This window comes from Mobula birostris, chromosome 17 (assembly GCF_030028105.1).
Source record: "Mobula birostris isolate sMobBir1 chromosome 17, sMobBir1.hap1, whole genome shotgun sequence".
Taxonomy (NCBI): Eukaryota; Metazoa; Chordata; class Chondrichthyes; order Myliobatiformes; family Myliobatidae; genus Mobula; species Mobula birostris.
In genome coordinates this window covers 13,903,684-13,916,034 of record NC_092386.1, presented here as the reverse complement: position 1 = coordinate 13,916,034, position 12,351 = coordinate 13,903,684, and the positions used below count along the sequence as shown (strand labels likewise).

At 41.1% G+C, this 12,351-nt stretch overlaps 1 protein-coding gene across 8 annotated transcripts in view; it reads right to left on the bottom strand.

Annotated features, from left to right (window-relative positions):
* Window positions 1-12,351, bottom strand: part of LOC140211509 (xanthine dehydrogenase-like) — a 134,422-nt gene that overhangs the window by 38,896 nt on the left and 83,175 nt on the right. For all 8 annotated transcript variants that reach the window (XR_011889496.1, XR_011889493.1, XR_011889492.1 and 5 more), the window contains exons 17-19: window positions 9,485-9,594; window positions 7,973-8,077; window positions 2,820-2,898 (exon numbers count right to left, since the gene is read on the bottom strand). Coding sequence is in view for 3 of the 8 variants with exons in the window: in XM_072281284.1 (XP_072137385.1) it covers window positions 2,820-2,898; window positions 7,973-8,077; window positions 9,485-9,594 (294 nt within the window). In the remaining 5 variants the exon portion in view is untranslated. The remainder of the gene's footprint in view (window positions 1-2,819; window positions 2,899-7,972; window positions 8,078-9,484; window positions 9,595-12,351) is intronic.

Genomic DNA, 12,351 nt, shown 5'->3' with positions numbered 1-12,351 from the left:
GACTGCCTGTATCTCACTGAAGACTGTGCAGTAATGGGCAGCAGCAGTGCATCATTCCAAAGTACAATCATGCATTTAAAACTTGTTAAATCATTGAAGTGAAGAAAGCAATTAAAATGCTTGAATTGAGGTCTAGGGAAGCTGTTACTGAGGTTAAATTTGGCGAGGCTACATCTGGAGTACTGGTTTCACTGGGTCTCTATATGGCAAAATTAATGCACCAGCGGAGTTCAAAGATAACTGGGAGACAATGCAAAACTTTGCATACAATCCAAACAGATTATTCCATACATTAGCAAACTGAGGTAATACAAAAGGAAAGCAGTAACAGAATGCAGAATAAAGTATCATATTTACAGAGAAAATGCAGTGTAGGTAGACAATAATGTGCAAGGTAGACTGGGAGATTAATAGTTCATCTTTAGAATAGGAAAGGCTATGAATCTTATAAGAGCAAGATAGAAACTGTCCTTAAGCAACACACACAAATTGCTGAAAGACTTCAGAAAGTCAGCCAGCATCTACGGAGGGGAGTAAACAATCAACGATTCAGGCTGAGATCCTTCATCAGGAATGGAGCGCAAGGTGGCAGAAGTCAAACTGTCCTTGACGCTGGTGGCACATTTTGTCAATGATTTGTATCTTCTGTCTAATGGAAGGCTGGGGGAGAAGAGAGAATGAGTGGTGTGAGAGGAGTCTTTGATAATGTTGACAGCTTTCCTGAGGGAGTGGAAAGTGTAGACAAAATTAATTGAAGGTGAGGGCCAGGGGTATCTGATAAATTTCATATTGTCACAAATAAGAATTTGAATATAGCAAAACTCTTCTGTCATAAACAACAATTAGGCTTTAAAGACAGGATATTTAATACTAAGAATGTCAAAATGAAGTAAAAAACAAAATTAAGCAAATTTCTTTTTACCAAGAATATGATATCATTGTGGAACAGATGTTTAGCAGGCTGGTGCAACAGAAATTGTTTGGAGATTTTAAAGAATGAGCAAATTGCCAAATCACCCCAGAAACGGAAACCAAAAACAGAAAATTCTGTAAATTCAGAGCAGGTTATGAGAATAGGTTGAGTGTACTTGGCCTTTTCTCCTTGGAGCGATGGAGGATGAGAGGTGACCTGATAGAGGTGTATAAGATGATGAGAGACATTGATTGTGTGGAAACCAGAGGCTTTTTCCCTGGGCTGATATGGCTAACATGAGGGGACATAGATCTAAAGTGCTTGGAAATAGGTACTGAGGAGATGTCAGAGATAAGTTTTTTTTTAAAACAGAGAGTGGTGGGTACATGGAGTGCACTGCCAGTGGCAGCGGTGGAAGCAGATACGATAGGGTCTTTTAAGAGCCTCTTAGATAGGTACATGGAGTGTAGAAAAACAGAGGGCTATGGGATTGGGAAATGCTAGGCAGTCTCTGGAGTAGGTTACATGGTCGGCCCAACATTGTGGGCCAAAGGGCCTGAAATGTGCTGTAAATTTCTATGTTCTATGTTAGATAGCCTCCAAGAATAGAGAAAAACAGATAGATTTTTCATGATTGTTCCTAAATGAAACACAGATGTTGCACATACAAAATGCAAGAAGAACTCAGCAGGTCAGGCAGCATCTATGGAGAGGAATAAACAGTTGAGATTTCAAGCCATGATTCTTCTTCAGGTGTTTACGATAGAAGATGTTAACCATTTCTCAGTCTAGAGATGCCACCAATCCCAATTGAGTTTGCCACTTTTATTTCAGATATTTCATAAATTGTATCTCCTTTTATATCTAATAGTGAAATTTAGCTTTGAATAGAAGATATTTTACAAGGAATTTGAATGGATTCAATGGATGAACCAATGTAATGTTCAACAAGCAAAAAGCAAACAGCTGAAAGAACTCACAGATCCTTTAGTTGAGTAACACAATTACAATAGATGATAATTGCATTACAAATGTAAAGCAACAGCAATGTTAAACTATCCTAAATATTTAATTAGCACAATATTTTTAAGATGAGCTGGACTGAATTCCTTTTTTCTTATGATAAGGCATTGCCTTTTGAACATTGGGAGCAGTTTTGGGCCTCTCATCTAAGAAAGAATGTGCTGGCATTGGAGAGGCTCCAGAGGAGGGTCTGGAGAAAGATACTGGGAATGAAAAAGTTAACATATGAGGATCAGTTGATGGCTTTGGGCCCATAATTGTTTGAGTTTAGAAGAATGAGGGGAGATCTCATTAAGACCTATTAAATATTGAAAGGTCTAGATAGAGTGGATGTGGAAAGGATACTTCCTATAGTGGGAAAGTTTAGGATCAGAGGGCATAGCCTCAGAATACAAGGATGCCTCCTTAGAACTGAGATGAGGAGGAATTTCACAAGCCAGAGAGTGAATCTTTGGAATTCATTGCCACAGACAGCTATGGAGGCCAAGTCACTGGGTATGTTTAAAGCAGAGATTGATAGGCTCTTGATTTTAAAGTTTGTCAAAGGTTATGGGGAGAAGGCAGAAGAATGGGGTTGAGAAGGATAACTCATTATGATGGAATGGTGGAGTAGACTCGATGGACTGAATAGCCTAATTCTGCTCCTTTGTCTTATGGTCTAATGTGAAGGCATAAACAAATTGCTGGGATCTCTAGGGATCAGGTAGTATCCAAGGAGGCAAAGAGATAGAATACATTTCTGGTGAAAACCCAGTATCATGATTGAGAGAATAGAAGACCTGCAGTTTCACATGTCTGTATCACAGTAAACTGGCTCTCAAAAAGCAAGCATATCAGACCAAAAAAAAAATCAGGCCTTCCACAATCTGGAACCGTTTCTCACCTTGTATCTTACTATATAGCCATGCCGTTTGCCGATGGCTTTCATGTTGGTGCTTAGGTCCATCATGCATCGAACAGGTCTGTAAGGAAGAAATGTGATGATATAGAATGCAACATCACATAAGGGACCTTATTCATCTAATGAAGCAAAGTTCCTCAACAGGCCACTGTAGTAGGAGATAGTAAACTCACAATGGGAATCATCAGTTCTTGGTTCTGTAACACAGCAGAGACAGATGGGGGAGCCCCTATAGGGTTATTACCAGGCAGTGACAGTCTATAACAGGCTGAAATGACACAAGCTGAAATGGTTAAAGTATATTCTAGGCCAGGTTACAAGACTAGAAATGGATCCATTAAACTTCAGGATGATGGGTTCCCATTGTACATACATGTTTCAAAGTAAATTTATTATCGAAGTACCTATATGTCACTATATACTGTACAACCTTGAGATTCATTTTCTTGTGGACATTCACAATAAATGCAAAGAAACACAATAGAATCAATGAAAAACCAATGTACAAATTACAATAAATTATGCAAATACAAGAAGAAAAACAAAATAAATAATAATAGATAATGAGTAATAAATAATATTGTGAACAGGAATTGTGGTGTCCTTGAAAGTAAGTCCATGATTGTTGAATCAATTCAGTGTTGGAGTGAGTGAAATTATCCACACTGGCTCATGAGCCTAAACGATGAAGGGTAATAACTGTCCCTGAACCTGCTGGTGTCCATGTACCTCCTTCCCACTGGCAGCAGCAAGAAGGGAGCCTGGCTTGGATGGTGGGGGTCCTTGATGATGGATGCTGGTTTTCTGTGACAGTGTGTCATGAAGATGTGGTCAATGGAGTGGAGAGCTTTACCCATGATTGACCGGGCCGTATCTATTACTTTCCATAGGTTTTTAAATTCAAGGGCATTGGTGTTTTGTATCAGACTATGATATAACTAATCAGTCTACTCTCCTCTACGCACCTATAGAAGTTTTTCAAAGTTTTAGATGACATGCCGAATCTTCACAAACTTCCAAGAAAGTAAAGGCACCATTGTGTCTTCTTTGTAATGGGACGTGCTGGACCCAGGACAGATCCTCTGAAATGATAATGCCAAGGAACCTGAGGTTGCTGACCCTCTCCACCTCTGATCCCCTGTTGAGGACTGGCTCACGGACTTCCAGTAGTCAATACTTAGCTCTTTGGCTTTGCTGATATTGGATGAAAGGTTGTTGTTTCTGGCACCATTCAACCAGACATTTAATCTCCCTCCTATATCCTGATTAAAAACCACCTTTGATTCAGCCAATCACAGTGGTGTTGTCAGCAAATTTAAATATAGTATTAAAGCTGTACTTAACCTCACAGTCATAAGTTTCAAGTGAGTAGAGCAGGGGGCTAAGCACATGGGCTTGTGGTGCAGCCGTGCTGATGGTGATTGTGGAAGAGATATTGTTGCCAATCTGAACTGAGTGGGGTCTGCAAGTGAGGAAATCAAGGATCTAGTTGCATAAAGAGATACTTGTCTAACAAAGTAGATTTCCTCAACACACCATTGTAGTAGGAGATAGCAGACTCACAGTAGGGAATAGTGAATTCTCGGTCTGCAGTACAACAGAGAGAGATAGGGAGATGAGCACATAATAAAGTGGACCCTTATGGGGTTGGTACCAGGCAGTGAAAGTTTATAACAGGGTGAAATGGTCCAAGCTTTAGACTGTAGGCGAAAGAGAATCAGCGTACTCATGGTTGGTTACTAACATAGCAATGGATTCATTAAGCTCCAGGATAGGAGCTTGACTTCGTACATACAAGATTTAAAGTAAACTTATTATCAAAGTACATACATGTTGCCATAAACTACCCTGAGATTCATTTTCTTGTGGACCTCCACCGTAAATACAAAGAAAAACAATAGAATCCATAAAAAATGCACACAACAAAGGAGGACAAACAACCAGTGTACAAAATACGAACTGTGCAGATACAAAAAGAGAAATAAAAATAAAATAATAATAATAAATAAGCAATAAATATCGAGAAGATGAGATGAAGAACCCTTGAAAGCGAGTCTATAGGTTGGAGGGGCAAGTGAAGTTCAGTGACGTTATCTGATGGCCCGGGCTATCAGAGAGGCAAAGCATGCACATGCCCAGCAAATCCGCAGCCACTTCCAGGACAGCGGCAACACGCAGCGCATGTGGAAGGGCATTCAGGACATCACCAACTACAGGACAACACCACCTGACTGTGCGGGTGATGCCTCCCTCCCAGTTGCACTGAACAACTTCTACGCTCGTTTTGGGGCAGCAAATGACGCAGCGGCGAGGAAGACCACCCCTCCTCCAAATGACCAGGTGCTGTGTCTTACCGTGGCCGATGTGAGGAGAACCCTGTGCAGGGTCAACGCACGGAAGGCTGCTGGACCAGACAATATTCCAGGCAGAGTGCTTAGAGGATGTGCAGACCAGCTAGCAGATATTCTCACTGACATCTTCAGCATCTCCCTGAGCAGCGCCGTCGTTCCTACGTACTTCAAGGCCGCCACCATCGTCCCCATGCTGAAGAAGTCTTCACTGTCCTGCCTCAACGACTACCATCCATCATCATGAAGTGTTTCCAGAGGCTCATCATGAGGCACATAAAGACCCTGCTGCCCCCCTCACTGGACCCCCTGCAGTTCGCGTACCGTCCCAACCGTTCAACAGACAACGCCATCGCCAGCACCCTCCACCTGGCCCTAACACACCTGGACAAAAAAGACACGTACGTTTGAATGCTGTTTATAGACTTCAGTTCAGCATTCAACACAATCATTCCTCAGAAACTGATTGGAAAGCTGAGCCTACTGGGCCTGAACACCTCCCTCTGCAACTGGATCCTAGACTTCCTGACTGGGAGACCTCAGTCAGTCCAGATCGGAAGCAGCATCCCCTACACCTTCACACTAAGCACTGGGGCCCCCCAGGGCTGTGTGCTCAGTCCACCGCTGTTCACTCTGCTGACCCATGACTGTGCTGCAACACACAGCTCGAACCACATCATCAAGTTCGCCGATGACACGACCGTGGTGGGTTTCTCATCAGCAAGAACAATGAGTCAGCATACAGAGGAGGTGCAGCGGCTAATGGACTGGTGTAGAGCCAACAACCTGTCTCTGAATGTGAACAAAACAAAAGAGATGGTTGTTGACTTCAGGAGGACACGGAGCTACCACTCTCCGCTGAACATCGACGACTCGTTAAGAGCAGCAAATTTCTTGGTGTTCACCTGGCAGAGAATCTCACCTGGTCCCTCAACACCAGCTCCACAGAAAAGAAAGCCCAGCAGCATCTCTACTTTCCGCGAAGGCTGAGAAAAGTCCATCTCCCACCCCCCCCATCCTCACCACATTCTACAGAGGTTGTATTGAGAGCATCCTGAGCAGCTGCATCACTGCCTGGTTCAGAAATTGCACCATTGCACCATCTCGGATCGCAAGACCCTGCAGCAGATTAGTGGGGTCAGCTGAGAAGATCATCAGGGTCTCTCTTCCCGCCATTACAGACATTTACACCACACGCTGCATCCGCAAAGCAATCAGCATTATGAAGGACCCCACATGCCCCTCATACAAACTCTTCTCCCTCCTGCCATCTGGCAAAAGGCGCCAAAGCATTCGGGCTCTCACGACCAGACTATGTAACAGTTTCTTCCCCCAAGCCATCAGACTATTGCCCAACTACTGCCTTCTACTGTGCCTATTGTCTTGTTTATTATTTATTGTAATGCCTACACTGTTTTGTGCACTTTATGCAGTCCTGTATAGGTCTGTAGTCTAGTGTAGTTTTTGTTTTGTTTTACGTAGTTCAGTGTAGTTTTTGTATTATTTCATGTAGCACCATGGTCCTGAAAAACATTGTCTCATTTTTACTGCGTACTGTACCAGCAGTTATGTTTGAAATGACAATAAAAAGTGACTTGACTTGACTTCGGTTCAAGAGCCTGATGGTTGAAAGGAAATAATTGTTCTTGAATCTGCCTGTGTGAAAGCAGAACTGCACAGAGCTCACATTCAACATAGGTACTGAAGCTTTGCACTGCAAAAGGCTTACCTCACTATCTATACACAACACATGTAAGGTAGAGATAGTGGTGGGAAAGTAGAGAAGAAATACTATGAGAATAATGAAAGCTTTAAGAGCCCCAGGACTCACACCACCAGGTTAAGGAACAGTTATTACCCCTCAACCATCAGGCTCTTGAACTAACTTGCCCATCATTGAAATGTTCCCACAATGTATGGACTCACTTTCAAGGCCTCTTCATCTCATGTCTTCAATATTTATTTATTATTATTATTTCTTTCTTTTTGTATTTGTAGTTTGTTGTCTTTTACACCCAGGTTGTATACCCAAGTCTTTCATTGATTCTATCATGGTTATTTTTTATTATGGATTTATTGCCTGCACGAAAATGAATCTCTGTAGTATATGATGACATATATATATACTGATAATAAATTTACTTTGAACTTGAATGGTATGACATTAACTGTCAGAAAATTTCTAAATCTATTCAGGACTTGAAACAGGGCACTTAAAAAAATCATGATTTTGCCAACTCTAATTAAGTTTTTGAGTACATAAGGGAAGCAGGATGGGCAAGGGAGGAGAATTAGGTACAGTAAATATTAAAGAAACTTGAGGAAATCCATGTCCCTGTCCATTGTGAATAACCCAAACATAGTGCAAAATACTTGAACTACTTAATTAATCAAATTAATAACTTTACATCAAAGGTCAAAGTTAATTTATTATCCAAGCACGTATATGTTACCATGTTACTCTGAAAGGTACCTCTGCACACTGTTTGTCAGTCTTTATGCATGTTTTTTCTTGCAGATTTAAAGTCAAAGTGAACTTATTATCAAAGAACCAAGATGCTACCCTGAGATGCATTTTTACAAGCATTTACAGAGAATTTGTTGTATTTTTTAATTACATTAAATAACTAAATTGTACTTCTTTATTTTTACTATATCTCTTTCAGCAGCAGATTTTCCCTCCAAATGTTGTTAATGAATCTACTGTACTTCCTTTGCAGTCAGATTTCAACTCACTGATTTAAAAACTCTCTAGAATATTTGGTATTCTGTGCATCTGAGTCCTACCTGTGAAGTATAGAAGCAGCTACGGCTCCTGCACAAGCCACTAAATTTGGACGACTGGCTTTGCCTCCATAAGCTCCACCCAAACGCTTCGCCATGACATTAATACTGTGAAAACACAAATACACCTGAATGATCTACCAAAGATTATTGTCAGGCTTACTGTGGGAGTTAACTGTTAAATATCAACAGGAATACAATCTTGCACATAAAGGATTAAACCGCAAATGCTCAAACTACAAATAAAATATTTCGTAACTACCTCCTTAAAAGAAAACTCAAGTTACGGCATCAGATGTGGAACTTACACAATACATTGCATGTTCCATGCTCCAATTGAGTAGATGATGCCTCTGCTTCTTTAAGTCATCCCCACCAACCTAAACCCCAGGCTTCAGCACTAATTCAGTCCGAAAAATAGCTGAGCGCACTGGAACACTCTGGAAACGATTGTAAAAAAGCTTTTGGCACATTGGCCTTCACAAATCAAAGTATTGAGTGCAGGAGTTGGAATGTTATCTTAAAGTTGCCTATGACATTGCTGAGGCCTAATTTGGAATACTTTGTGCAGTTTAGATCACCTGCATCTTTAAGATTGAAAGGGTGGAGAGAATTTATAAGGGTGTTGCCAGGACTTGAGGACCTGAGTTAGGGAAAGGTTGAATAAGTTAGGACTTTTGAGCGTAGAAGAATGAGGGGAGATTTAAAAGATGTATACAAAATCATGAGGAGTATAGACAGGGTAAATATAAGCAGGCTTTTCCATTGAGATTGGGTGAGACTAGAACTAGAGACACAGAGTTAAAGGTGAAAGGTGAAATGGTTAAGGGGAACATGAAAAGGGACTTCTTCAATCAGAGGGTGGTGAGAGTATGGACTGAGCTGCCAGTGCAAATGGTGGATGCAGTTTTGATTTCAACATTTCAGAGAAAGTTGGATAGGTACATGGATAGGAATGGCATGGAGGGCTGTAGTCCGGATGCAGGTCAATGGGACTAGGTAGATTAATAATTCGGCATGGACTAGGTGGCCCAAGGTGCATGCTTCTGTGCTGTAGTGTTCTATGACTCTATGAAACAGCTGAACACAGTGGAACAAACTGGGAATGACTGAATACATTGGAAACAACAAAGACTAGCTTCCCCCGCTGTATCGATGAAGACCTATGTTCCAAACTAGTTCTGCCTCTAATCACGTTGTCAAAGTACAACTACACCAAATGGCATCTATAAAACAATAAAATTATAAAACACAGAAGCAGAATTAGGTCATTTAGCCCATTATTTCTGCTCTGCCATTCTATCATGGCTGATTTATCATACCTTTTAACCCAGTCCCCTGCCTTCTCCCTGTAATCTTTGATGAGGGCTTTATGCTAACCTCTACACTACCCTGCTGCCCCACCATTATTCTGTATTATTGGAGTTTTCTAAACTTCACAAGGATACCACTAATGTAAGCTGAAAAAAAAATGATAGATAATTATACTTTACTAAGCAATGAAAATAAATTTACTTCTTCGCTTGTATTCCAAGGGCATTGGCAACGACCTGTTGGACCAAAGTCAACCACTGGCTTGATGCCTGGATGTCCAGACCATCTTCTGTAGGCACACACCGACAGATCTATCCAAAGGTAAATAGCATTGTAAAAAACAGGAACTTCTAAAAGGGCAGTATTTGTAATGCACTGTCCCAAGTTATACCAGCTTAACTTAAGGAAAGCTAAATCAATATTAAGATCACTGGAAACTTTCCTGAACTTTCCACAAGGAATATGGTGAAAAGTACAGTAGTTTACAGTTTCATCTATTTAATTCTAAATAAATATATCTTAAATATTACTGTGTGGATGTTTTAGTTTCAGAGACAGGGACAGGGTGAGAGTCAACCATGGATTTTATGTCCTAGATGTTTACATTAGATATGCACACCAGTACGCAAGGCAGGACAGTACGATTTAGAGAGCAAGCTGTTGCCTGTGCAGCAGGCACCCCTCTCCACTTAGCTGATGAATCCAAAGCAATGGCAGAGACTGATACAGATTGGCACCAGCAATGTCACAGGAATTTAATGTAGGATTGCCTTATGGACTCCAGCTTCAGTTTTCTCCTCAAGGTTTACTCCCAAAGCCTTCTACATTAGTGGGTTTGGCTGCAAGGTAGCAGAGGTTTGAGATCAGAGCTTTCCTCCTCCTAGATTACTTCAGCTTTCGAGTCCCATCTGCCAAAATTGACTGGGTTTAAGGCACCAATAACCTGTCTTTGCCTCTTCTGCTGTCAGTAGAAATGGTTCTGCTGGACTTAGTAGCTAAGCCACATGTGAAGGCCAGGGTTGGACTCGGTTGTCAGAGGCTATTTGCAACATCACTGAGAACATTTTATAAGTAGCTGAAGCCTATTGTGGCTATGACAACCTTAAGGTTTTAGTATGAATAAAATATTTTTTAAAAAACAGAAAATGCTGGAAACACTGTACATGCCAGGCAGCAAGTGTGAAAGAGCACACGTTAACAATTCAGGTCGGAGAACTGAAAAAGAGATCAAGTTTTAAATTGCAGACAGGGTGGACGGGAGGAGTAGATTGGCAACTGAGATTATCAGAGACAGGGTATGACAGAACCAGCATGGTGACAAGTTGTTGATGAAGCTGTAGGGTACAGAGGTTAATGAGGGATGTTAAAGGAAGAATTAAATTACAATAGCAGCATTCTATCAGCAAGAGCACATTTCTTTGTTTGCATCTCTATATAAATCTCTTGTTTTAACCTATCAAATTGACCAACAATTTATCATTGTGGCAATCCTATCAGAAGTAGTCATTTGGCTTTATCCATTCCTCTCTTCCGAAGCTTAGAACTTGTTTGTTTACTCTCATTCCCACATTCAATGAAGGATCTTTGAGCTGAATGTCAACTCTTCTTCATACACACTGCCAGACCCCTGTGTGATTCCAACATTTTCTGCTGTCATTTCAGATTTCCAGCATCTGTATTTCTTTTATTTCCATAGGAGAAATAAACCTCTTTGCACATTTCAAAAGAAGAATAATACTTATGTGGTTACTTACGTGGGTGTCGCCACCTACAGCTCTAATCTGCTAATTACATTTGCCGACACCACTACAGTGATTGGCCTTTTCTCAAACGAGGTGGCCTACATGGAAGAAGTCATCTCTCTGACACAGTGGTGTCAAGAAAACAACCTCTCCCTCAATGTCGCAAAAACAAAGGCGCTGGTTGTGGATTACAGGAGAAATGGAGACGGGCTAACACCTATTGACATCAATGGATCTGGGGTTGAGAGGGTAAACAGCTTTAAATTCCTTGGCATCCATATCACCATATCCATATCCATATCGCATGGTCTGTACACACAAGCTGTGTGGTGAAAAAGGCACAAAAGCACCTCTTTCACCTCTGACGGTTGAGGAAGTTTGGTGTGGGCCCCCAAATCCTATGAACATTCTAAAGGGGCACAATTGAGAGCATCCTGACTGGCTGCACCACTGCCTGGTATGGAAATTGTGCCTACCTTAATCGCAGGACTCTGCAGAGAGTGGTACAGACAGCCCAGCACATCTGTAGTTGTGAACTTCCCATGATTCAGGACATTTACAAAGACAAGTGTGTAAAAAGGGCCCACAGGATCATTGGGGACCCAAGTCATCCCAACCACAACCTATTCCAGCTCCTACCATCCGGGAAACGGTACCACAGCATAAAAGCCAGGACCAACAGGCTCTGGGACAGCTTCTTCCACTAGTCCATCAGACTGATTAACTCACGCTGATTTGAATGTATTCTATGTTACATTGACTATTGTATTTATTGTAAATGTTTATAAATTACTATGATTGCACATTGCAAATTTAGACTGAGACGTAAGATTTTTACTCCTCATGTACATGAAGGATGTAAGAAATAAAGTCAATTCAGTTCATTTGGGAAAGCAAAATAATGGCATATAAACACAGATCAGAATCTTAAGCAATATTCTTTAAAAATATCAAATTATTATATATTAGAATGAGATAAATTGATAGTTTATTATTGCCACATATATCTAAACTATTGAGGGATACAGATAGGGTGAATGCATGCAGGCTTTTCCCCTTAGGTTTGGTGTAGAACTGGAAGTCATAAGTTTAGTGTGAAATATATCAGGGGAAACTTCTTAACTCGGGGGTGGTGAGAGTGTGGAATGAGCAGCAAGCTGAAGTGATGGATGCAGGTTCGAATGTAAACATTTAACAAAAGTTTAGATAATTATATGGATGGGATGGGTTAAGATGGATATGGTTGGAGCGTAAGTTGATAAAACTAGGCAGAAGATAAGGTCAGCAGAGGACTAGGGACTAGGCAAATGATTAGGTCGGCACGGA